Source organism: Pogonomyrmex barbatus, unplaced genomic scaffold (genome assembly GCF_055798465.1).
Source record: "Pogonomyrmex barbatus isolate J1 unplaced genomic scaffold, ASM5579846v1 scaffold3, whole genome shotgun sequence".
Classification (NCBI taxonomy): Eukaryota; Metazoa; Arthropoda; class Insecta; order Hymenoptera; family Formicidae; genus Pogonomyrmex; species Pogonomyrmex barbatus.
This window is the reverse complement of record NW_028297127.1, coordinates 14,404,336-14,430,787: the sequence shown is the minus strand read 5'-3', so window position 1 is coordinate 14,430,787 and position 26,452 is coordinate 14,404,336. Positions and strand designations below refer to the sequence as shown.

At 28.5% G+C, this 26,452-nt stretch overlaps 2 protein-coding genes across 8 annotated transcripts in view; one reads left to right on the top strand and one right to left on the bottom strand.

Moving 5' to 3' along the window:
- Positions 1 to 13,487: 13,487 nt before the first annotated feature.
- On the top strand, positions 13,488 to 18,037 carry Dysb (dystrobrevin binding protein dysbindin). Of its 3 annotated transcripts, none has more exons than XM_089079802.1 (6): positions 13,488 to 14,360; positions 14,435 to 14,641; positions 14,832 to 15,121; positions 15,230 to 15,385; positions 15,462 to 15,602; positions 17,245 to 17,782. In XM_089079802.1, exons 2-6 carry the CDS (start codon positions 14,586 to 14,588, stop codon positions 17,250 to 17,252), a joined length of 651 nt encoding a protein of 216 aa, XP_088935928.1. In that variant the 5' UTR covers positions 13,488 to 14,360; positions 14,435 to 14,585; the 3' UTR covers positions 17,253 to 17,782. The 3 variants fall into 3 exon arrangements, with proteins under 3 accessions (XP_088935928.1, XP_088935929.1, XP_088935927.1); XM_089079803.1 differs by lacking the exon at positions 17,245 to 17,782 and adding an exon at positions 17,896 to 18,037 and having other exon boundaries at positions 13,491 to 14,360; XM_089079801.1 differs by lacking the exon at positions 17,245 to 17,782 and adding an exon at positions 15,974 to 16,935 and having other exon boundaries at positions 13,493 to 14,360.
- A 693-nt stretch (positions 18,038 to 18,730) lies between these two features.
- The window catches only part of LOC105431301 (uncharacterized), a 12,238-nt gene continuing 4,516 nt past the window's right edge, over positions 18,731 to 26,452 (bottom strand). For 2 of the 5 annotated variants that reach the window (XM_089079777.1, XM_089079778.1), the window contains exons 2-14: positions 25,749 to 26,322; positions 25,294 to 25,551; positions 24,863 to 25,150; positions 24,540 to 24,750; positions 24,147 to 24,367; positions 23,695 to 23,932; positions 23,409 to 23,581; positions 22,964 to 23,255; positions 22,612 to 22,869; positions 22,422 to 22,514; positions 22,201 to 22,348; positions 21,890 to 22,097; positions 18,731 to 21,800 (exon numbers count right to left, since the gene is read on the bottom strand). In XM_089079777.1, the coding sequence (XP_088935903.1) occupies positions 21,582 to 21,800; positions 21,890 to 22,097; positions 22,201 to 22,348; positions 22,422 to 22,514; positions 22,612 to 22,869; positions 22,964 to 23,255; positions 23,409 to 23,581; positions 23,695 to 23,932; positions 24,147 to 24,367; positions 24,540 to 24,750; positions 24,863 to 25,150; positions 25,294 to 25,551; positions 25,749 to 26,180 (3,039 nt within the window). In that variant the 5' untranslated portion in view covers positions 26,181 to 26,322 and the 3' untranslated portion in view covers positions 18,731 to 21,581. The remainder of the gene's footprint in view (positions 21,801 to 21,889; positions 22,098 to 22,200; positions 22,349 to 22,421; positions 22,515 to 22,611; positions 22,870 to 22,963; positions 23,256 to 23,408; positions 23,582 to 23,694; positions 23,933 to 24,146; positions 24,368 to 24,539; positions 24,751 to 24,862; positions 25,151 to 25,293; positions 25,552 to 25,748; positions 26,323 to 26,452) is intronic. The other 3 variants (XM_089079779.1, XM_089079780.1, XM_089079782.1) reach the window with 3 other exon arrangements.

The following is a 26,452-nucleotide window of genomic DNA, read 5'->3' as shown; positions in this document are numbered from 1 at the left end:
TAATCACATATTCAATATTCAGATATGCAATATGATCGTATTTCAATTTCTATACCAAACAATCATGTGAAACTACGTTTCAGTATAATAATAGAATAGTTGCAAATGTATGCGGGCTTGTATAGCCAACGGGAATGCAATAACCGAGTACAGGCTAACATTACTCAACCACAACGTGAGTTAATACGCCTGTAGAGAGCGCAATAAAAATAATAGCGTTTCCCCTCTCCCATCTTTCATTTCGCCTCTCCTGCTGCGAAGGGTGGAGGCAAAATAGGGAGTGGAATTTTCCATGTTCGTACTGCGCCTGTGTGTCGCTGTTGCTGGTCAATCAGTTGCTGGTCGTTGCTGCTGTTGCTGGCGCGCTTGCTTGTCCTCATCCCACATGATGGAACAGCAGAACCGACCGACTCAACAGAGAGCGAATGCTTGGGAACGCAGCGGAGAGGGGGAAAGGGACGGATTTACCCCACTACCGACACTGCATCCATTTCCTCGCCTCTCCCGGGTTTCTCTTCTCTCCTCTCGCATCTACCCCAGAGATATTCTATCTACTTAGAGCTTCTACGTTTCTACCAATAAATTCACGTCTCGCTTTGGTTCGAATCTTTTAATGCCCTCTTCTTCCATAATGGAATGTTTCTTTTCCACTCTTCTTTTCATCTTTTTTTGCTTTACAGCTGCGCAGTTATATATCCAGATATTCTATGATATCCATTACCATAGAAACTATATATAACTTTAGTTCATGTTTAACATGACAACAGTAACATTTTTTAATAGCAGAGTTTCTCTTGATATCTATTTTCGGAACGTCATGCGAAAACTTCAAATAACTGTTCTTTTTCATAAAAGATAAAGAAGACCGAATAATTATATTTCCATGCTGAATTACAATAATTATTAGCTTAAATTACAATAATTATAATAGTTTCCTATTTCTATTATATTTTAAGCTCTATATGTATTCTTTGCGTTGTAAATGTTGAATTATTAAAAGAAATGACGAAATTATTTCTTCCTCCAGCTACATAAATAGTTTTCTCAGATATTTTAGTTTCTTTTATTATATGGATGACTGTTTGATTATTCAAAGGATAATAGCGCTAAGAATACGTGGTAATAGTTCATCAACAATACGATAATAATCTTTTCTCGCGACAAAGTTAATGTATAATTTGACCTCGTTTGTTGACCTCACTGGTTGCTAAGCACAACAGTCGTACTGGCATGGTACGGCGGAGTGAGGGTGGGGAGAGGGTTAAGCTTTAGCGATGTTGCCAAATTGCTCGTGGATGATGATCTAACCAACCAACGCGATGCAACCAACCAATCAGCAAGCCAACCGCCGTTTAATACATTGAAAATTCTTGGTGTACGAAACAGTTGGCCAATTATATGCAGAATTAGTACGATTAATTATCCAATTAACAGGCGTTTTCTTTCTCCAAGATATTTTCCATTATACTGTTGAGTCGTTTTTTTTTTTGTTTTTATATATGAATTTCACAGATCTACTTTTGTAAATTGAGAATATAGTAAAAATTGATACGAAAAACTGATACACTTTATGAAATATAAAATACACATTACAATATTGACAAATAAATGTGTTTTAATAAACTTTTATGATAAAATATTTTTTTTTTAATAAATTGGGTAATTATTGTTGGTGTAGAGTTGTTACGAATGTATTCATTTTTTAACTATACTCTAAAGATATAGATATACTTTAGATTTGAAAAAAATTAAAGACGAAATCATAGAATGCAACTAAGTTAAACAAGTTTTTAGTTTATCATTTTTTATCATTTCCTTTCCTTCTTTTTCTTCCACTACATACACTTAACATATTTTCAAAATATATAGAAATATGCGAATTAAAAAGAATTTTTACGACTAATGGAATGTTTTTTCTTTTTGTAAAATTATTCTTCTGTCATTTCAAAATTAGATGATAATGTGACACAAAATAAATTATTCCGATTACATAATCAAGAAAACAAAGCAAACAATATTTGATATGCATTTAATTGTTACGCAATAGGATGCTGACTTGCTACATTTGGCCACGTTAAGTATAATTACGTAACTAATGAGCAACTTGGAGCAATTCAAAGCTACGAATTATTTTTAGTCTACGTGAAGTATAGAAAGTTATGATCTAATTCTTGTACATGGATATATACATTACACATGTATATCGATATATTAAATATTTTATTTTATGTGCTTAAGTATGTCTTTCTTTCTTGATATTTTCTTTTTTTAATATGATAATAAAATAACTAATACTGTACTATACTTTAAAAGATAAAAAAGATTATATATATATATATATATATATATATATATATGGTATATATATATATATATAAAATACCAAATATATTAAAAAAATATTCGAATATATATATATAAAAAACTAAATATAAAATACAGAAAAGATGTTTAACATTTGATTATATAATATAGGTAAGTGTTTGGCTAGTCACATAATATATAATATTTATTTTAGCGATCGATTAAGAAATTTTTTTTGTCTTCCGGTGTTTAGTAATGAATAAGAAAGCTATTAAAATTTAAATTAAAGAGAAGGTTTCTTTAAGAAATCACGTACAATAAGAGCCCTTTTTAGGATTTTTTTTTAAATAAAAAAGCCTTTTTGGGGATTTGTTTTAAATAATAATAAGTCTTAGAAAATATTAATTATACTATACATATATATTTTGACATCTTTAAACATCTCGTTCTTAAAAATTGAGAATTAAAAAAAATTTCTACGCAAAATTGAAACTACTTATTTTGTGAAGTTATTTTTGAAACCAATCGGTCGAAAATTGTTCTAGTTATGGACGCCGCCAGTTGAAGAAAAATGATTTTGAGAAAAATGCGCATTTAAAGTTTTAGTACCGACTATTTATCAGTTGAATTTATTAGTTTATATATTTCCGGTGAAACAAACATGATAGACTACATGGTCAATGAAATACAGAATTTTTATAGTCTAAATACATACAGGGCTCAATTAGTCTAAAGGTTTTAAGGCAACTAGTGTGCAGTATCATTATACTTATACAATTCAAGAAATACTTTGAATTTTATTAAAATCTTTTAGGAGCGTATTTTTAAGATATCAATTTTTCAAAAAATGTAAAAAAATTGATTTTTTTGAAAATTTTACTATAATATACTCTCTTAAAAAGTGATTATATGGTTGATTTTTAAATAATAAATTTTCTTTCGACTCTTATTTAAAGGGAAAAACTATTTATTTAAAATATTCGAACCTAAAATTAATGAGAGATTTGAAATTCTTGAAAAATAATAAGAACATAATTATAAGAACTATGAAATTCCTGGAGATAAAGTCTATCTTACAATCGTTTTGATGAATATATTAGAAAAGAATTAAAAAGAGAGAGTATTTCTAAGATAGCTTAATCATTTCTAAGTTTTCTAAAAAGTTATCTAAGTTTCTTAAAGCTAAAATATGCAAAATTCTTTTCTGTATAAAAAAAATTTACAAAAAAAGAAAAATCTATCTTTTTTTTTTAATATATCTATATTTCTGAAGAAATTTATTATAATTCACTTTGTGTGTCATTTGCTTATCTTGTTGTTTATTTTTAATGTCGTAAGTCATATTACGTATTGAAATTTATATTTTGATAGTATAACAGCAATACTTGTCAAGCCTATTACAGAATTATTTCTAGTTTGAATTCGCGTGTAAATTTGAAAAATTGAGTAAATCTAAATAAAATCACATATGTTTCCGGATATTATATGATATCAAATAACGAAAAAGTTAACAGATAAAAATAAAAAAGGAGTTAATAGAGAGTTAATAGAGGAGTTAATAGAGATATTATTTTAAAAATATGTCTCTGAGAATATTAACGGATCATAGATGGCGAAAAAAGTGAAATTTATTCAGAAAAGGAAGGCAAAATAATGGCTGGCCTGCATATTGCATAAAAAATACAGATTTTAAAGTTAGATTTAGAATACAGATTTAGAATTTGATCATGTAGAAAAATAAAAGTAAACGGATTCTTAATTGTAGTCTCAAACACTGAAAACGGCTGAAAGAATGTTCAATAACAAACGTAGCTGACCGATCATTCTTAAAACAATCTTTAGTCTAACTTGAGTCCTACTCAGCTCCATGTGTTTAGACTTTCCGTCAATCATGTAGTCTATCGTATTTGTTTCATCAACAATAAATTTACTATAGCAATTTTAAATTAGTAAATTTGACTTAAATTAATAATCGAATTAATATTGAAACTTTTTAAATGCGTTTTTTTCAAAATCATTTTTCTTCAACTAACGGCATTTATAACTAAAGCAATTTTTGATTGGCTTCAAATTTCAAGATTAATTTTATAAAATAAATGATCATTCAATAAGGCGTAGGGATTTCTTTTTTTTTTAATTTTTAGAATGAGATTAATCTGAAAATAAGATTAAACATTATTAGATTGTTCCTCGACTTGATGAAGTGAACTATAATGTTCATGAAACGTTAGCATGCATAATGTATCATGACACCGATAATATTTATATTAATCTTTTTGAAAAAAGTAACCATATAAATTTTAAATATAAGATTAAATGTAAGAATGTTTGAAGATGTCAAAATCTAAAAAAATTTTGAATTTTATTTTAAAACCATTATTTTATGAAAAAATTATTTTAAAAAATTCTTACACTTAGCTATACTCATATAATTTCGAAATTTTCAAGAATTTTTTATTTCTGACAACTTGAGTTCTCTAAACTCACTACATACTTAACATCACCACATATGTTTATATTTTCATGTATAAAAGTTCTTAAAGTAAAGTTCTTTGAGTCTTTTCAATTGATATATTAATATTTTTTCCAAAACTTTTTTTAAGAGACTTTTTATAAAAAATTAATAATAAAAGTTAAGGCTTTATGTGAAAATAAATCAACAATATAAACAATATAAACAATACAAACTATTCGAGCCGAAGCTAACAAGGAAAGGTACACAACTGTTCCCCACTATTTTAATGAGCTTCGAATATGTTGAATTGATGTGAATTGATATGAATATGAAAATATAGACAAAAATAAGAGACATGTACTTTTTTATCTGCGTTTTCACACGTTAAGAGGGTGAAACTATTCCTTGAAAAAAAATCAGTTTTTTTTTTCCTAAGTAAATATCGTCCAAACCGTTAAAGATATGAAAAAAAGTTTTAGACAGATGTTTTACGGCTGCAAATGTATTTTACAACGACATATTCGGATTTTTAAAAAATGTTATATTTTCGAGCACTCCTCCCACCTCTTCCTAATTTAAAAAAATTTTTTAATTTTTATACGGCCAAACTTCAAAAGCATTTTCTATTGAGTACAACAGTATAATAAAGTCATTTTCCAAAATCGCATTTTTGGGAAATGAGCGAAAAATAAAATAATTATTGAAATAAGAGCTTTTTTATAATAATAATAATAATAATAATAGTAATAATAGCAATAATAACAGCAGGTTTTGTTAAACGATATTTAAATATTTTTTTTATATATTTGAATGAGCAAACATGGCACAACAGACAGCGCATTGATCTATTATGATAAAGATCCCGGATTCGTAAAAAAAAGACATAGTGTACTTTATGTTAGTACCTCATATTACTACGTATAAATAAGTAAATTTATTTAATATTTTTTAAGTTAATCGTTTATGGTGCAAACAAATAATATTAATTGATTTAATTTATTAATTAAATAAAAAAAATATATACGATATTTGATATATATTTTTCATATGTGCATATATGTTCATATGTACACATTTTCATTTTCAATAATATCATTAATATTAGTGTGAGTCAATTATATGTATATGTATATGTATGTATTTGTTTTATCAATAAAATATATATGTTTTTTTTATTACTTTTATCAAAAATTATGATAGAGCTGATTAATGATTAGTTGAAAGTCGTGTTTCAGTCGTGTAAAAGAAAAAACCTGCAGTGACAATAATTAAATAATTAAAAGTAGTACTAAAAGTGACAAATTCTTTTTCAAAAGTAAATCAGATAAATTTGAAATTACATTCTAATTTGCTTTTTAAAAAGAAATTACCTTTAAAGAATTAAATTTTATTAATTTTAAAAACTCCCGGCAGAAGAGAAATTGCAGTTAGACAGCGTATCTCCTCAAGAACACTTAGAGACATACGAGGCCTTGCTGTGAATCAATGATGTGCATTAATTAATTTTATGTTTCTATAATTGTTTTATTACGCGCGTTAATTCGCGTGTTTTACTACACGCGTTAAACTGCGATCTACCAGGAAATAATTTATTGAGAAACTAAGCAGCCTTATTGTCGACTATGTGAAAATTGTTATTGGGACTTCAATCTGGAAATATATCAGTTTAATAATGAAGTAAGAAAATGGCACACACTGTGTAAGATAACTGAGGATATCAAACTCAAGCAAAACTGTTGTGCATGTGGAAGAATTTTATTTATATTAAGACGCAAAAATGTAAAAAATGTGTAGAGGAGTTTATTAATAATAAAGAAATCTTTTTTATTGGTTTGACAAGATAGATGTTTTATATTATAAAAATATTAATAATTAACGCGTGTAATAAAACAATTATAGAAACATAAAATTAATTAATAGCTTTATATTTACATAAGAATAATGTAGTAGGTTAGATCGAATAACTAAATATTTTATAATTTTACACATTTAGTTTAGAATAAATAATTTAATATAGAATATAAACATGTGTATGTATTGATGACATTATTGAAAATGAAAATATGCATATATGCAAATATAAAAAATATATACGATATTAAATAAATTAATATCACTTCTTTGCATCATAAACAATTAACATAACTTTAAAAATATTAAATAAATTTACTTATTCATACGTAGTAACACAAGGTACTACGTATTTTTTTTTTTACAAATTAAATCCGGGATCTCTAGCATAGTAGACCACTGCGCTAGCTGTTGTGTCACGTTCGCTCATTCAAATATATAAAAAAAAATATTTAAATACCGTTTAACAAAACCTGCTATCATTATTACTATTATTACTATTCTTTTTATTATTATTGTTATTATAAAAAAGCTCTTATTTCAATAATTATTTTTGCAATTATTGTTGGTACTGTACTGACGAATTGCGTTATATTCACCATTAACGTTGTTCCGCGCAATATAGTTTGTGTTGTTGTTACCGTTGTTTATGGTGCAAAGAAATAATATTAATTGATTTAATTAATATAATATATGTTTTTTATATTTGCATATATGCATATTTTCATTTTCAATAATATCATTAATACATACATATGTTTATATTCTATACCGCCAATGCGGTATGACGAATACGTGTGGAACGCGTATATAGAGGTATTTCTCGTTCATTTCCCAAAAATGCGATTTCAGAAAATGACTTTATTATATACTTTATTATATCTGTTGTATTCAACAGAAAATGCTCTTGAATTTTTATTCTTATAAAAATTAAAAAATTTTTTTAAATTAGGGAGGTAAGGGAGGTGCTCGAAAATATAACATTTTTAAAAAATTCAAATGCATTCTTGTACAGTACACTTGCAGCTATAAAACTTTTGTTTAAAACTTTTTTTCTATAATTTTTTCTAAATATCTTTAACAGTTTAGACGATATTTACTCAGAAAGAAAAAAGCCGATTTTTTTTCAAGGGGTGATTTCACCCTCTCTACGTGCCAGAACGCAGATAAAAAAAATACGTGTCTCTTATTTTTATTTATATTTTAACATATTCGAAGCTCATTAAAATTGTGGGGAGAACAATTGTGTACTTTCCCTTGTAAGTGATATCGATATCAGGTATGACTATTTCACAATTATTATTATTTTATTTTCTTTATACAATTTTCTTTTTTTTATTATTAATTTTGGCTTTTATGGTGATTTATTAGCTAGATAGATTTGATTTCTTCAGTTTACATTACCAAGAAAAGACTTTATTCGTTTACAATTTTTGCCTATTCACAGCATAACCTAACTAATAATTAAATCTGTATTGCCTCTCATTTACATTCTAATTGCCTATGTTCCTATCTACGCTCAAAAATAATATTTATGAATATACAATAGATTACATGCATACATATGTATATATATATATATATATATATATATATATATATATATAAATAAATATCGCTATACCTAAATTCCTATACTCCTATACACTCGCACACTACTCATGCTCCTATTCTTCTATATCTAATACTACCTTCACATTTATATTCCCTATTTTGTTACTATACATATGTCAATTATTTATTTCTCTTTTTGTTTTTTTCAGCTCCTTCTCACTCTTTTTCCATAATTTATAGTTATGGACTTATTAATTTTAACTTTAACTTTTTGTTTATTAGACATGTTTATGTATGGTTACGCCTGATCCGGAAAAAACATTTTTATCAACATGATTTGTGACAAAGTATTGTGGTTCCAATTTCATTTATGAATTTTATATTTCGGAACCGTAAGGCGTTTCTAATTTTTTATTAATCGAATTTGACATGTATTAGGAGAATTTATTTTGTTTTAATTTTGTTTTTTAATAGTTATTTTTGCAATAAGGATGATTATATGAAGATCGAAACGTTTGCGTGATAGTTATGGGAAAACTCCGTTTGCCTCTAAATTATTTGTCTCCAGCATCGTTTGTCTGCATCCTATTTGCCGACAATTCCGTCTGTGCCTGTTATTTAAAACGGAATTGAAGCATAACAATCTAAGTTTAAAGCCGGAATCACATAGCTTTTTTGACAATTTTTTAAATAAATTAAAATTAAATTTTTTTATGCCTTTATCGTAAGATATTTCTCTTAAATAATCAGTTAACATATTTAATTTAAATTTTATTTTCTTACAAATTTTATTTTTTCATGAAATATTAGAAATTATTTTTGTAAATAAATAACGATTTTATGAAAAAGTTTGATATTATATTATCAGGTATACGTTATTAATTTCGAAAATCTAACCATTCTATTATATATGATATTAAAATAAAAAGAAATTATATTCGCGTATATATAATTATTTTCGTGAATGTGATATTCAGGCAACGAATACCGGGATGAGATTGTATGAGATAACGAAATTAATATAATTTGTAGAAATGAATCTCTATAATATGGAAACTAAAGAGTATATAACGTTATGATTCAAAAGTTTTTTTAAAGCATATATAATGATTATGTTGGACAAAAGATAGAGTTTATTTGATTATTGTATTTATCTGCAAAATTTGTTTTCAACGTTTTCAACTTGACGTGTTATGTTTTTACGCAAATACGAAAATTATGTATAAAAAAATGATTTATTTTTCAAATTAAATATAGTTTCAGAATGTCTGTATTCTGTGAGAATAAAAATAAAATTAAATCAAAAAGTTAATTTTGAAAATTTACTATAATCCTTAAGTTTATAAAAAAATATGTATTTTTCTATATTTTGAGCTGTTTTAAAATATTTCATCGTAAACATTAGGTACGTAAATTAAAAACACTTATACAGCATTTTTTTTTATATTCTATTAGATATAATATTAATTCAAAACTCCTTATTTAAAATATTATTGTAAGATAATAAATAAGTTTTCTGATGCTGATGTGTGTGTGTGTGTGTGTGTGTGTGTGTGTGTGTGTGTGTGTGTGTGTGTGTGTGTGTGTGCGTGCGCGCGCGCGCGCGCGCGCGCACGTATCGTAAGATCAAATTTCACATCATACGCATCTGTCACCTTTAATAATATATGACCTTATAAGCACTCATGCAAGAGATGCTAAACTAAAAAGATAATCCGATTATTTTCTCTCTCTTCAATATCTTCTATCTTCTCATGTATCTTTTCATGTATGAATAGCCTTCCTAAGAGGAATCTGAATATTGTTATTGGGTTGCGTAAGTCTAGATAGAAAATTTACCCTTCTCGCATAATTAGGCTATTTAAGAAGGGTAATTATCCTCTGGATAATGTGACAATAAGAAAAAGAAAAAAATTTAGTTTTGTATCAAATTAAACGATCTTTATGACTTCATATATGACCTGTTTTTTGTAGTTAACTCGTGTACACTCGTACTTAAAATGAACTAGAACACATATTTGAAGTTTGAAGTTTGACAAAAGCGAAATAAAAAGATTTGATACAACCCAATACAGAAACAGAAAACAAACCTATAGTCATTTAATTTTATAATGAGTTATATAATCAATTTTATATATTTGTATATATTTGTATATATTTGTATTAATATATAAAATTAATTTTTTTTAATCTTTAGAAATTAAATAGTTACTCAAACAAATAAAGAAAAGCCAATATAAAAATTGATAACTGAAAAGTTTATTTAAATTATAATATGTTAAATCATATAAAAATGCAAATGTTTCGACTTTGATTTGAATTTTTTGCAAAATTAAAATTAAAGCTTGCGTGATTTAGAATTGAGTTGTTCAAGTATAGATTTTTAACTTCATTTATTTCTTAAAGAGGACTCATAAACTAAGATTAAAAGTCAGTGTCAAAGTGTCAGTCCACAATAAGTATTTAATCTTTAAGCCGTAAGAAATTGACCAATCATAGTCGATTATTCTTTTCATATTAGATTATAATTGGTCAATTTCCTACTTCTTAAAGCTTAAATCACCTATTGTGGACCGACACTTATGCAACTTAAAGATGTATTAAAGAAGTCTAAAGGACGTCTTAAAGACAGCTTTGTGAAAGACTTTTTATATCTCGATTTTGGACTTTATATTATCAAGATTCTTTTGCATTAAATAGCGAACGACACGAAATAAATAAATTCAACATTTTTAGTCCTCAGGCGACATCTTATGTTTCATTAGTAAATCATTTATATTTACTTTATGCTTCAAATCTGTTCTAATTATTATTCGGTATAATACATATTTTTAGTCTAAAATTGGAATATAATTCTCATTATTAAACTGATATATAATTTAGTATTACGACAAATTTTGTAAATAAATATAATAATCGACTAAAAAAAATCTAACTTTTGTCCGAGAACAATTATATATGTTTTAAATATTTGAATCAAAACATCATATACTTTTTAGCATTCGTTTTTATATTATAAAGATTTTCATTTTTACATCCCTTCATTAATTATATTAATTTTATTATTATGTTATACAATTTCGTATTCCGTATTTATTCTAAAGTCTAGTCTAAATGTCATATTCACAAAAATAATTACACAAATATAATTTTTTTTTAATTTTAATAATGATAGAAAGGTTAGAACTTTGAAATTTATAATAGCATATATAAAATTGCATAAGTTGTATAACATAAAAAATTGCTATTTATTTACAGAGATAATTTAACATTTTATGAGGAAATTTAATTTATAGAAAATGAAAATTAAAATAAATATAGAATAAATGTTATATGATTACTAAATACTTAAGATAAATCCGTTAATAATCCGTTAATAAAAGCTAATAAGCTTCTTATTGATCCCCCTCTCTTACACAACATTTATTATGAAAATTGGTTAGGGCTCGAATCTTCTTTTTGCTTCCTCCCTATTTTCTAAGACGATCATCATTCGACCGTATTTTTTAACGAGCATCTTGTAAGCTACTCTATTCTATTTATTATATTGGTGAAAGTAATACTTTCGTATTAAACGGTGTGTAAATAGATTTATAACATGCTCCTCAATAATATAAATTATACATTAATTTTGTAATAATAGATCATTTTTATTGAATAATTTTTTCAGAATCAGATTAAAATTTTATGATTATATAAAAATAAAAAATATATGATTCACGCTTTATTCGCATTTCGAAATTTTATATGAAAGACAAAAATTATTTCTTCTTTCCGACTTTTCTTCCGATTTTTCTTTGTAAAAGAGAAAATATAACAAATATATTTGTTAAGAATGTCTGAACTATTATCATTTTCTTTCAGTATTCTAAATTTTTATCAATATTTTTTCGACTCATTTTTAATATTTGATATATATTTATAATCTTTCTTTTATTAATTCGTTTAATATAAATTTCATTTTTTTCATTCCCACTGTATCTATAAATTTTTACAAATTTTTTTGTCTACAAATAATACTCTAAAAATTGTAGATTTAATATAATTTTACTCTGTAGTTATATTTCCTGAAATTATATTTATTATTATAATCGTATATTTATTATGAATCTATGATACGCTAATCGATAATGATGTCAGATTAATTGTAAGAGCTAAGGAAAATTTGTTATTTTGTAACTATTTCAATTATACATTCTATCTAAACAATTACGAAATAATAAATTCTGCGATTTCAATCTGCCATCAAATTATATTAGTAGGTTCTATTGGCAAAACATGAGCTTAATATAGACACAATTGATGCCAATTTATCATAATATTCTACTTGAATATTATGATTCGCTGACAAACTGCTAGCATATTGCTAACATATTGCTAACATTCTGCTTAATGAGTTTATTGTAATGCTATTTCATTGTTCATTAATTAATTCGTTATATACTAATTATAGTATTGAAACTTTAATTAAGCTTTGTCTTCATATTTTAAAGTTACATATGTACGTGTTTTTAAGTTTTATTTCGATTTTTGTTTATCGTTTATTAATATATCACATACACACACACACACACATATATATACACACACACACACGTGCGCGCGCGCACACTATATATCAATCTATTTATAGCGATTATTAATCTCTGTTTTTCACGTCAAAATGTATTGTTAAAATCTTCTCCTCTATTTTACTCCATGAAGAAATTATGAATGATAAAGTAAACTACACTGATGGATATGTTGTAAAAATAAATTTGTATTTGATTGTAGATATGTCACGTATATTATACGCGAGTATTGTGCCTCAAACTATTATGGCTTCACAATTACAAAACTATTATTTTTTTATAATAAATAATAGTTAATATATTGGAAATTATTTATTTCCCCTAATGTTCATTTAATCAAAAGACAATCAAAGTTTAATTTCAATCTCAGTTTAATTTATTCTTTATCCTATTTTTCTAATTTTTAGAATTAAAAAAAAAAAATAAACGGCAAATTAAAATGAAATTAATTTATATTAATAAAAACGTAAGAAAGTTAATGTCCATTTCTATCAATATCTATTAATTTTAGTCTTTGTTTAATTTATTTTTTTCTTTTGCTAATTTTAAAAATTAAAAAATATAAAAAGGGGAAGTTAAAAACCGAGATTAAAGTAAATATTTAATTAATAGAAATGGACATATATATATATATATATATATATATATATATATATCTTTGAATTGTACCATTCTCTGACCCAATTTTTTTCGCGTTTGAAAAAATATATATAACGTCTAAATAGTAAATCCTTGGGAAGAGACAATAGAATTCGGAGCTTGCGTCGGTAAGCATCACATTCTTCCCAATTAGCGATGATTAGCGCGCCTAACGGAAGTGCAACCGCAGCGATACGTCGAGAGTTACAGATTTTGACAGATTCTTCCGTGCAGAAGCGTCAAGAGGAAACACGTCGGTTCCTTGCCGTGTTTCCATCCGGAGCAGTTCGGAGCACGCTTGGATGATCAAGCGCTTCCGTGGCGCTCGACATATCCGTTTGACAACAGGCTGGTTCGTTTCCCTTGCACTTATTGCACTCAAGTTACATTCGTTCTCTCTCATCCCGACGTCTAAACACGTGTCTATCTTGTGCCGAACGCGGAAGGTGCTGGAGGGTGCAGATGAAATAAACGAACCTATCGTCATCTCCGCGATGATTCGACGAATCAAATTACCGACAAGGTTAACGTCGCTTTCTTTCTCGTATCTTGATATAATTTCATTCCTCGAAAACGGGACACCGTTTCTCCGTAAATCGAATTTCAAATTGTCTAATTGTTTTTTATTTCTGTTGCTGCTCAATTTACGTTTGAACTTGTGTTGGTTAACTCCGTGTTGTTTTGAAAACATCAACGAAGTTCGTTCTTGTGACATTCTCGATTGTCAACCGATAATAACTGACTAAGATTTGCTTTATCTTCAAGCTGATGTCAAGAGTGTAAACAAAGCTTTCATTTGTTGTTGTCAACAATCGCGATGTTATGATTTTAATAATGATAGTGATAATATTGCGTGTAATAAAGGAAGATTTTTTTCTTTATGAAATGATATGACTATCTGTTGATGAGAATTTATATACTTAGTCAAACAAGTTGATTGAGTTGATCATAACATAATTAACATGATTTATTATATATGTAATTAGGTCATTACAGTTGAATAAACTGTGATTTTTATAAAATAACTTGTTGCATTAAAGATAATCCTCATATGTTATAGATAACTTAAAAACATCTTTCGAATTCAATGTGAAACGATTTGGTTTGTTCGTTTCGATATCTGCTGCAATGATATAGTTTTGTCCAATATAGCCAGATTTGAAAGTATTGGAAATTCATTGACAGCGAATATTTGCCATCAAGTCAAAAATATGTTTGGATCATTACGTAGCAAGTTTCAAACAGTACAAGAAGGTATATCTGCTAGGTAAAAAGCTTTTTTACATTTATATATTATCTTTTGTTTCATTCATTGTGTAAAAATAATACTGATAATAATAACAAACGATGATAGAATCACAAATATTACTTACTTAAATTCATCATATTTTAGAGACAAATTATGAAAAATAACAATAGATAGCAGCAGCTTTAGATTACCACAATTATGATTTTAGTATACGTGGATTGTCTATCACTGAGCATCCAAAGAGTAAAAAGTCAACTAATATACGTAATGTAAATTACGATGCTGGAGCAGATGTTCTACATCATTTTCAATTACAATGGAATGAACTCCACGAACTAGCAGAAGAAAATGCGGGCAAGGCTCAGGAAGCGGATGCTCTGATATCCTCCATTTATGAAAAATTTCAACACGAATGGAACAATGTTGCGTGTTTAAATAATACACTAGCTTACATTCCTAAGATTAATAATGCGATCCAAGATCTTATGGACCAAATAGGTAATCTTTTTCTTCAGAAATCAAACTTGATAAATTAAAATACACAAATTTTTCTATGAAACAAGATGGAAACGATATTTTTCTAAAATTATCACATTTATATTTAAGGAAATTTACAAGAGATGTTTGAGGAAGTTGAAGGAGCTTTGTATCGATTGGAAGATTTAAATGAAATGTTGGATTTACAAAGTAGGCAACTAGATCACAGATTTCAACTGGCTTTGTATAAAGAGAAGAAACTGATAGAATTGAACAACTTCAAAAGTACGTCGATGAAAAAATACATTTTGTGTATTCAACCAATATCTTTTTATAATCTGTTTCAAATTAATTTTTTTAGCAAAGCTAGCTAACGAACACACGGAGAGACTTTCACAACATGAATTAAATCAGCAAAAAAAATTGAAGGAACGACGAGAAACTTTTGAGGAAGCTTTCAAAGAAGATCTTGAGGAATACAAAGCAACTGGATCTATACCAAGTATGTTTCTTATATCAAGTATTATTTCTATATTCTTATAAAAAGAGAAGAAGAGGAAAGTAATATATTATAAAAATGAATTGGAATAATCCTTGCTATTCTTTGATGTAGAAAAATCTAAACAAGAATATTCAGGCTAATTAAATTAATTGTAAATTACATTTATAAATATCTTACATTATAAATATCTTGTATCTTATATTGTAAATATTATATCACGCGGATATTTACAATTGTTAGTTTATACAGGTCTGAATATTCTTGTTTAGTTATGTATATATGTGTACACACACACACACACACACACACACACACACACACACACACACACACACACACCTATGTAAAATTAATGTTTATTTCAAATTTAGAGTTACCAGTCTCCACGGAAGGCCCATCTTTGGACGAAATAGTGTTAGACGTTGATTCAAAAATATTTGATGAGTTTTTAGAGAATTAGAGCAGCAAAATCGAAATATTCAGAAATGTTGCTGCACAATTTTTTTATTTAAATGTTGCGTCTGAATGTTACGTGGAATATTATTTTTATTTGCATTTAGAACTAGATATTAGGGCTGTGACTCAGACAATTCAATCTTTTTTATAATATAAAAAAGAAATATGAAAATTTTTTTAAATAATTTTTTTTTATCTTACATATGTCAAATGCCTAAACTATCATTTAAATTTCATGAAACTTTGTACCTCGCGGTCATTTATGCTTTGACATACGAAGTTGCACGCGTATTGAAGCATATTCGACTGTGTACTCCGTCTCTAGATATAATGATTACTGATTGTTTGCAGCAGTGTTATCTCATTATACATATATCATCTAATAAAATATCTTATAAATAAAAATCTTATAATAAAATATATTGATTTTATATATATATATATATATATATATATATATATATATATATGATCAATATATTTTATTATAAGATATTTTATTATAAGATAATATATGTATAATGAGATAACATTGCCGAATAATCAATAATCATTATATACAGGAATATCTAGACCACGGTCTGAATACATGTGCTTCAATACATGTGCAACTTTGTATGTCAAGATATAAATGACCGCACAAAATTCTTATAGACACAAATATATTTTGCGAACTATATATTATCATTTGCTATTTTAATTAAAAAGAAACCCGAATTTTATCTTGTAATAAAATCTCGGCTGTAAATAGATACAAGGAAGAATATTTCCAATTGTATGCAGTTCAATAAATCGATATAAATTGTACATTTCAAAAATTTCTTTGTATATTTATAACAGAATGTATTTAATAAAATTCATACATTTTGCAAACAGATTTCACTTTTTTTTATCTATTGCGTATCTGATTATTTTCACAAACATGTAAAATCTTTATATCTCGCATGCGATGTCAAAATTATTTTTGTAAATCATAGCGCCGTTTGGCGGAGAATCGTGACACTTTATCTCAGAGCCGTACAAAGGGCTTTCAGGATCCTGGTGCAAGATAAAAAGAGTTTTCTATTTATTTCAAAAATTTAATATTAATATTATTTAAGAAACTTGATGAAAAAATTTTTTAAATATTATAAAAACTTCATAACATCAGCAGCACAAGTATTTATAAATTTTTAATAATTTATAGATTTTTGAAGATGTTTCAATAATAAATTTTCAAGAAACAAATAATATAACAATAAGTATAAAAGCTAATGCAAGGTCTACATGCGAACGATAATTTTCAATTTAATAATTGATATAATTTTTACTTTAGCTTATAAGATTACATTTCAAGACAGACCGAAATAATAATTGATGCATACTTGGATTGAAAAAATGTGTTAAAGTCACAAAAAAATATTATATTGTACATCGTTAATAATGCTGCTTTTATTTATTTATCGATTAAAATCTCCAGAACTTTTATTTTTGTAATCATAATTTATAATCAGTGTAAATAGTTATATCGGCCGAAATGTCGGAATTTCTTAATAGCGAGAGCCCTAGTACGATGCATTCAAGTATCCCTTATTTGGACGGTCTTGTTTATCCCACACGTTATTATGCGGCGTGATATCTATGTTTGATATGCCGATTATGTGTTAAAAAAGCTAATTAGAAGAAAAATTTAACTTGCCAACCACGAAAGAGTTAACGAACTCAACTAAACGATACTCTTTAGGTATACAGAATCATAATTTGTCTGATTGTCTCGTGTTTTCGTGCTAGAATTTTGAGGTTAAGTTACCTGTGCTCCTGAGCGATAGACCATGATATTTATGTAATGCATTTTCAGCATAAAAACGAGGACGTCACGTTCATCGACGAGATGGATCCAATCAGGAGAAGGAGAAAAGAGATGTTATACGATAAGTTGCACAGAGGTTTTGTGAAAGTCTGTATGGGTGTCACATTGGTCAGTGGCCTTTTGTTGGGGTATAAGGTCTATGAATACTTTCGATATATTCGGCCTCTGCATCAAGCGCAAACTAAATTGGCCCAGGATGAACTCTTGCTTGAAGGCAGAAGCATAGAAGATTCTCCAGATATAAAATTGTCAACATAGTTGAATATCATACAGTTAAGATATATGAGCAGTTGTTTCAATATACAGGAAAAGAATAAAAATTAAATGTCACGAGATGGAACAATATGTATTTTTGAAAATCAGAATGTATTTAAAGACCTGTATGGACTATAAATGAATTTGTGTATATATGTTTTATGTAGTTAATGTAAAAATTGAAATTGTGCTTATTATTTGTAAATAAACTTGATCAATTTATTAGATATGTATAACAGATATAATCTTAATGTATTGTTGATTATTAACTTTTGTAGTGGCATATCTTGAATATTGTTTTGAATTATAAATTTTTATATGCTTAAATTGCAATAATTTTTCAAAAATTATATTAGTCATATAAAAAAATGTAAATTATAAAGAAGAGAAAGAGATTATAAAATATATATATATATATATATATACACATTATATTATATATATTATATATATTATATATATATATATACACATATATATATATATATATATATATATATATATATATATACACATTAAAGGAAGATTTGAATAATTATACAGGAGTATCCCAAGATTAATTGACTCATTGTGTTATGTCTACTTTATTCAAGAAATTTTAATTGCAATTACTTTAACTCCCACTTTCCCAATATATAATAATAATTTAGCCTTATGTCATTGCAGAGTTTATTTCTATATTGTATAAAAAGTATATTGTAAAACATTTGGCCCTGAGTTATTTCAAAACTTCGAGAATGATGCTAAATTTTGAACCATGAATTTGTAATTGGAATTTTGTCATTAATGTAACTTATGTCAGCCACGGTTGCACCAATCTCAGCGGTTAATTAAATTTTCTCTTTATACGTATCTATATTTTCTTTTCCTATCTATAATTAATATTTTTCTACTAGTATAAAAATCTAAGAGACCTTATATGAGATGACAGGTAAAAAGAAAATAAATTTTTAATTAATATAATATAATCTGAAAATTATTTTTTGAAACAGAATTGATAGCTTACATTGTTGGTGCAACCGAATCTGTAACAAAGAAACTTTTACATGACATGGTGCATAGCATATGTTGAATTAACATTGTATAAAAATTCTATTTTCTAATAATAGGCATGAAGAGTATGGGATGAATTCACGGTAATGCATGATACATATGCTTTTGAAAATTATATCGCTTAGCTCTCTCTGCCAAATTCTTTCTTACAATATATAAAGACATTTATTATTACATTTACCGTTTGCATAATAAATGCATCGCACATTATTATTTAATCTAAACGAGATGGATCCTATTAAGTTTGGAATACATCTCTCTCTACAGCTGTTTTGCATAAAATATCGAAATATATGTATATATAAAATTAATCTTATAATAAGAAATATATAAAAGCAGCAACCCTTGGTTATCTTCAGAATTGACGAGAATTTACATAATAAATATATTTACATTGCATTTCATATTCAATACGATAGTAAAAATTTTACGTTACGTCAGCTTTAACTTTATCATTGAAAAAACATTCCAGACAATGTTCAAAATCAGAGCATAAGATATTCTTTGAAGATGTCCCGACTTTGGACATCGTTTGAGATTGTTTAACACTAAAAATATAATGACACTTTTTTCAATTTGTCATTTTTTTCATAATATTGTACCATTTATAGCAGAAATAATTCCTTACAGAGTAGAAATTTTCTTCCTGTGTTTAATAATTAAGACTCGATTTTCTTTCCGCAGTCATATTGGTTTATGACATTATAGATAAGAAAGGCAATAAATTAATTGGATGTACTCTATTTTTTAATTTTTCTTTAAAAACATAATTTCACAGAACTTCTAAAATGCGAAAAATTGAGACTTCAGTTGATTACTTGCGAATCTGTTTGATCTATTACATAGAAATGTAAAATAATTTCTGAAATAAGTCATGACGATTTTACATGCCTGAAGAATGACTTGTTCACGAATTATTTTTACACTTCTACGTGACAAATCGAACAGACATCTCAGTTTTCCGCATATTTTACAAGTTTCGGGATGAAATTATTATATTTTTAAGAGAAAACTGAAAGATAAAATTGTACATATCAATTAATTTATTGCATATCATTTCTCGCTTATGATAACATAAAACCGATAGTTGTTCGAAAGAGCAGTCTTAATCATAAGTGAAAAGATAATTCTCTAAGCAATTGAAATTTCATAGTATAAAATATGTATATTAAATAAATTTTTTACGTCTGTTATTTACACTTGATTGACCGAGTACACATTTTATATTTACGAAAACATATTTGTACGAAAGTATAAATGACAAATAGACGAATTTTTTTTCCTCTCAACATAAAAGCGATCAACATAGGAATTATTGTTTCGGCACATAAAAAAATGCTATGTTCTTAGTCGAATAGTAACTATAAAGTTACTATTCATAAATTGTACAGAAGGCAAGGTATTTTGTACATTAACTGGTAGCCTTTACTCTTGAGTACAAAACAGCGTGCATCCTTATTTCAGATATATACAATATATGTTACTGCATAATGGACACAATTTGTACTCTATTCTTTGACAGTTTTAGTTTCACAAAATAGTGCATTTTGAGAAAACATTTGTGTCAAATAAAATACCTTTTCGCGATCATTAGATTGATTACGATCATTAGTTGATATATGTACATAATTTTTGAACATCAATCGGTGTAAATCTGAAGTCATAATCAAATTCCATGCATTTAATAGAGTGTTGTGTATCACGAGTACAATTATGTTTCCAATTGAATCCTTTTTTGTGCGTAAAAAATAATCGATAATGTAATACTAAAAGAAAAAAGGATACGATATCATTAAATTTATTTAAATTGCTACTAAATCGATTAAACATATTAAAAACATATTAATCAAATTATAAACAACATATGGATGATATTTTTGAATGTAAATTTTTATAAATTTGAAAAATTTTTTTGTTGAGCAAATTTGCGTCTTTCAGATTTAAAATCTATTCAGAAATATCCTCCATACGTGCAGTATACAAGTATCCTCATTTTTTTTTTTATTATAAAATACCAATTAATAGTTTACATAAACTGTTTTTTCCTTTCTATGTTCATTTACACATTTAAAATAAAAAAAATGGACATTGTTTTGTTTCCCGTAACTTACCTATGATAACTAATACAAACATAGTCAAAATTATACAATAAAAATTATACAGTTAAATTGTACATTTGTTTTAGAAATAAATCAGGATTCACGTCAGATGTCAATTTGATGTAGTATAATGGAATCATAGCATTCATATACTAACGCTTCGGCAGCCACTGAGAAATATTAATCTTATTCACTTACGTTGAATCAAATTTGCACAAACCCTGTAGCCCATAGGCTAGAACGTTCTGGAAATTTTTTTTTAGATAGTTACGAATTATTCGAAGGATTCAAATTCGATTCTACACGCATCGAATCGATTCTGGCGACGATTTTTAATGCCGGGCCAAGTTTAATACTCATCGCCGACATGAGATGGTCTTCTTTCAACAGCATAAGAGCTTGACCGTCAATTTCTTGGATAGCGAAATCTTCCGCATAATCAGCGCATCCTGGTAAACCGCGTATAAATTCGCATACTTCACCCACCTATATGAAATATTGCATAATTTTTTACAATTTTGCTTGTAGTATTAAGAAATATTTGAATAAAAAATTTCATAAAAATATCTAGTTACCGTCCATTTAATTGGATTCACTTTCGGTAATGATTCGTCAGTGGAAGAAGTAGTTGTCGTAGTCGTAGATAATGATCTTTCTTCGCCATTTTTCTTTGCTACGTCATTATCAATAATTTTATTTTCAGTCTCTATCTCAGTCCACTGTTTCTCCGTAGCATCGCGTTCTCGCGTTTCACGTTTTTTACTGTAAATACGATGACAAATTCTTCATTAAAGAATTTGCGAGAGAAAATATTTAGAAGAATAAATAATTTGACATATAATTTGTTCAATACATATGTTCTGTTGACATATAAAGTAGTGCTTACCTCTTTGCACACATTGTCGAGCAGAATCGCTTCTCTTTCTTTAATTTAACATTTTGTTCATCAATCGCGTTACCACAGCTTTCGCATTTATTAGCTTGACTACTAGCCCCATCATCTTCGTTCGAATAATTAGAACATATTTTCTTTTCTATAATACAAATTTCATTATTAATTTCAACTTAAAACGAAATATTGGTTACTAACAAAAATAATTTACTTACTTGGAGGTTCTTCCTGTGTTTCTTTTTCCACGACTGTATTATTTCGATTAAGAATGTTGGTAGTTTCCTGACTAACCGCGAATGGTTCTGACGCTGTAAAAAGATGAGAAGAAAGTTTATATTCATGTCTAATATGGAAGTAATATTTAATATAAAACTCATATGATTAATAGGAAAGACGCAACTATACCTTCCTGTATCACAAATCCTTCTATTACATGCGTAAGAACCTGCGGTTTCACCATGGCTTTAGGTGGTGCTTGTTTATTATTCACTATTACCGTCGTAGAAAGTGGTGTAGTTTGTGACTCATCACCGACCACACCGTTCGTAATCGCATTCACTGCATTGGCAAGCCCTGCTAATGGGTTATTGCACTGTTTCTCATCCACTTTTGAAGTAACCGTTTCTTCTTCTTTCACTATTGCTGTTTTAGATTGGTCCCCATCTGTGTATAAACAGTTGCGAAACGTTTGTATCTTCCTTCATACACGAATTAAAACAAATGAATTTCCTATTGATAAAATATGATTGATTAATACCCGTTATTTCCGGTTGAGGTGCTGCTGAGACATCTTCTGTAGTGACAGGCGCATCATCCTTTTTTGTAGTTAGTTTTACACTATCATCGACCGATATTAATGGGGGATTTGTGGTAGATGGCAATATTAGAGAACACTCGGTCTGTGAATTGCGATCCGGCGATGTAATCATTATTGTTGAGTTGGTATTGTCATGTGTTGGTTGATCCTGCGTTGTATTCATGATCGGCATTGTTTGAACTTGCGATGCACCGCTCATTATTTGATTGCCAATAATTGTTGGATTGATAGCCTAGAAAGAGAAAAAAAATACCATTTTTAATTTTGCATCTTTATATTCTTGCAGAAAAAAATAAAATACTTATTATTTTACAGTTATACATAATCTTTTTTTTTCCCCCGAAATATCAATCAGTAATTTCCAAAATAATATAATAATCGGTACCGGTAAAGGAAGCTGTTGCACAGTTGGCATTGAAGGTTGCGGCATCGGGTTCATCTGCGATGTAGGAGCAATTCCGACTCCAACTCCAACTCCGCTCACAGAAACTACCGGCATAATGGAACGATCTGTTCCTAAGACAACGCCAGGGGGTGGTTGTTGCAACGTCATATTCGCTGTAATAACAATTTTTATATTTTCATATCTATCATCGTTTCTACATTAATACTATCCATGATATTTTAATATTTTAAAATCATAAATATTATATATTAAAGAGCATTCTTACCCATAATAGGCTTAGTCTGTATTTGAGAAGTTTGTACTTGATACTGCTGTTGCAACTGCGGTTGTGGTTGTTGTTGCTGCTGTTTTTGAGGTACAAAAACTTGCTGCTGCTGTAATGTTGCTTGAGCTTGTTGTTGCTGTTGCTGTTGTTGTTGTGGCGGCTGCTGCTGTTGTGGTTGTTGTGGAGGCTGTATTGGTTTACCACGACCCTTTCCACCACCAGTACCACTTTTACCACACTGAATATTTAAATTGTATTGTCATATGGCAATTGTTTGCTATTTCACTAATATTTTTCACTAATATTAAGCTAAGAAATAATTGGGTTAATTATTTATGCAAGGGTCATGCAAGAGTTACAAAGGTAAGTGTTCTCTCAACAGTCTATTACAATATACGAAATAATTTTGATTATTATTTTGTATATGCTGTTGATATAATAATCATCTGTACCGCGACTTGAACTGCTGTTTGCGTAGAAACAGAACTGGCGGCTCGTATATTGGCAGCTTGCACCGCCAAAGACGACGGTAGAATACTCAACGGCCGCTGTATATTTGTGTTCTGTTTACTCTGCTGAGATTGTTGTTGCTGAATATCCATTACCTTAGTAGGTTTTCCACTAGTCGCTGTTATCTGTTGCACACCTTGTATCTGTTGCTGTGTCGCTAGAGCTAGAGATCAAAAAAGAAACATACGATTTTTTAAAATTCGTATTATTCTTTGCACAAACTTTTCGTTTCAGTATTGTAAACAAAATTCCAAAAAATTGCAAAGAAATGTGTATTAATAAATTTCAATTTTGGAAATGTTTAAATATATTAGCAAATGAATGAAAATACTGACCATTGTGCGCCTGTATCGGCTGTGGACTCTGTATAAACATGTCAGTTTGTGTGGGACCGCGAATGAATATCTGATTAGGCGCGGCAGTGAGAAGGGTTGGTTGTTGCAATCCAGTGGCCCATACTTGAGGCGCGAATTGAGGCCAAGGTGCAAATTGCATACCACTAGCTCGTCCGCCTGAAGGTGCTCCGGTAGTGCACGCTGTATACTGCTTGAAATATAATAAATTATGCCATAGAAATAGTGATACATAAAAATTGATAAATAAATATAAAATATAACACTTTGATATCATGGAGTAAACTTATCTTTGCCATGTTTACCTTTTGCACCTGATCTTGCTTATTCGTAGATTGTTGCTGTTGCTGTTGTTGCAGTGAAGGAGGTGGTTGTGGAGAACCTAATACACCGAGTTGCCCAAACACCAATGTTTGACCAGCACCAGGATTAGCGGACGTAGGTACTGGTAAATAGCCAGCGGGAAATCCAGGAACTTTAGTGCTTCCAGCTCCGGGATGACCACCTCCTTGGCCAGGCGTAGACGTTGTAGCTAACATGGCATGAGGAGTCAGCTGAGTTGCAGATTGAAATGGCTTTCCAGCCGTTATTACCTGTGAAGTATACACTGCTTTTTAAATCTATTGGAGAGAAATAAAAAATATCATAAGTAACGTTTAAAGTTATGTATTATTATATTTAAGCTATAATAAAAAAAAAAATTCTTATGAGTTCTATTAAAAATATTAAACTGTACCTGAATAGAAGAAGGATTTATGCCTGCCGGATGGAGTGCAAGATTCCCCGGCATCAATAAAGGTGTGCCTTGAGTATTATACAATTGTTGTAAATGATAAGCTTGACTCTGAATTGGTTGTTGAATCACTTGAACTGCTTGTGGGTGTGCAGCCATTGTAGTTATAGTGGTTGCACCCTGTTGACCGGATAATGTCATGGACACACCACCTACTCCTTGTTGTTGGTGCTGCATCGACACAGCTACAGCACCCTGCAACTTTTTTAATAACAAGATATAAAATAATACCAGCATGATCATATAAACCAGAGAATAAAAAAAAAACACTATTTATAAAACGTAGTAAATAACAACTATAATACAAAATTGTAATATCAAAGTTATTTATAAGAATTTAATACATATTAATACTATTTACAAAAAAATAAAATGAATTAAAAAATCTAAATAATTACTTGTTGTGGCATGCTCGCAGCTACCTGCGGCTGCACTTGAACTTGAGTTGGAACAACATTATGAGGTCCGTTATTTTGTTGCTGTTGCGATTGCTGCGATTGTTGTTGTTGTTGCTGCTGCTGCTGTTGTTGGACCTGTTGCTGTACCTGTTGTTGCACTTGTTGTTGAACTTGTATTTGCTGCTGTGATTGGACTTGCTGTTGCATCTGCTGCTGTGGCTGAACCTGTTGCTGTTGTACCTGAGATTGCTGGACCTGTTGAGGTTGCTGTGATTGTTGTACATGCTGTTGTGACTGCTGGACATTCTGCTGTTGTTGTAAGTCATGAGTTGCGATCATCATTTGCTGCTGTTGTGGTTGTTGCTGCTGCTGTGGTTGCGATTGTTGTTGTGCTTGTGATGTCGAAATTCCAATCGGTTTAACATCTGTCATGTTTCCTTATACTTTTGTAATTGAAATACAGACTTTCTCTCAGAAAAAGAAGTAGCTCTCGTTGATAATGTTCAACTGCATATAGCCCTTTTTTTTGCCATTTTACATTCATGTCTACATCAACTCCAATCTTCCCATCATACTGTAACATAAAAAAAAAAAAAGAAAAAAAAATTAATTCCTACTTCGTACTTCGTAATCATCTAACTGCTGGGCTGCGTTCCGATTCTCCACCCGAGTGAACTTGCTGCATCGGAGTGAAAAAGATACAA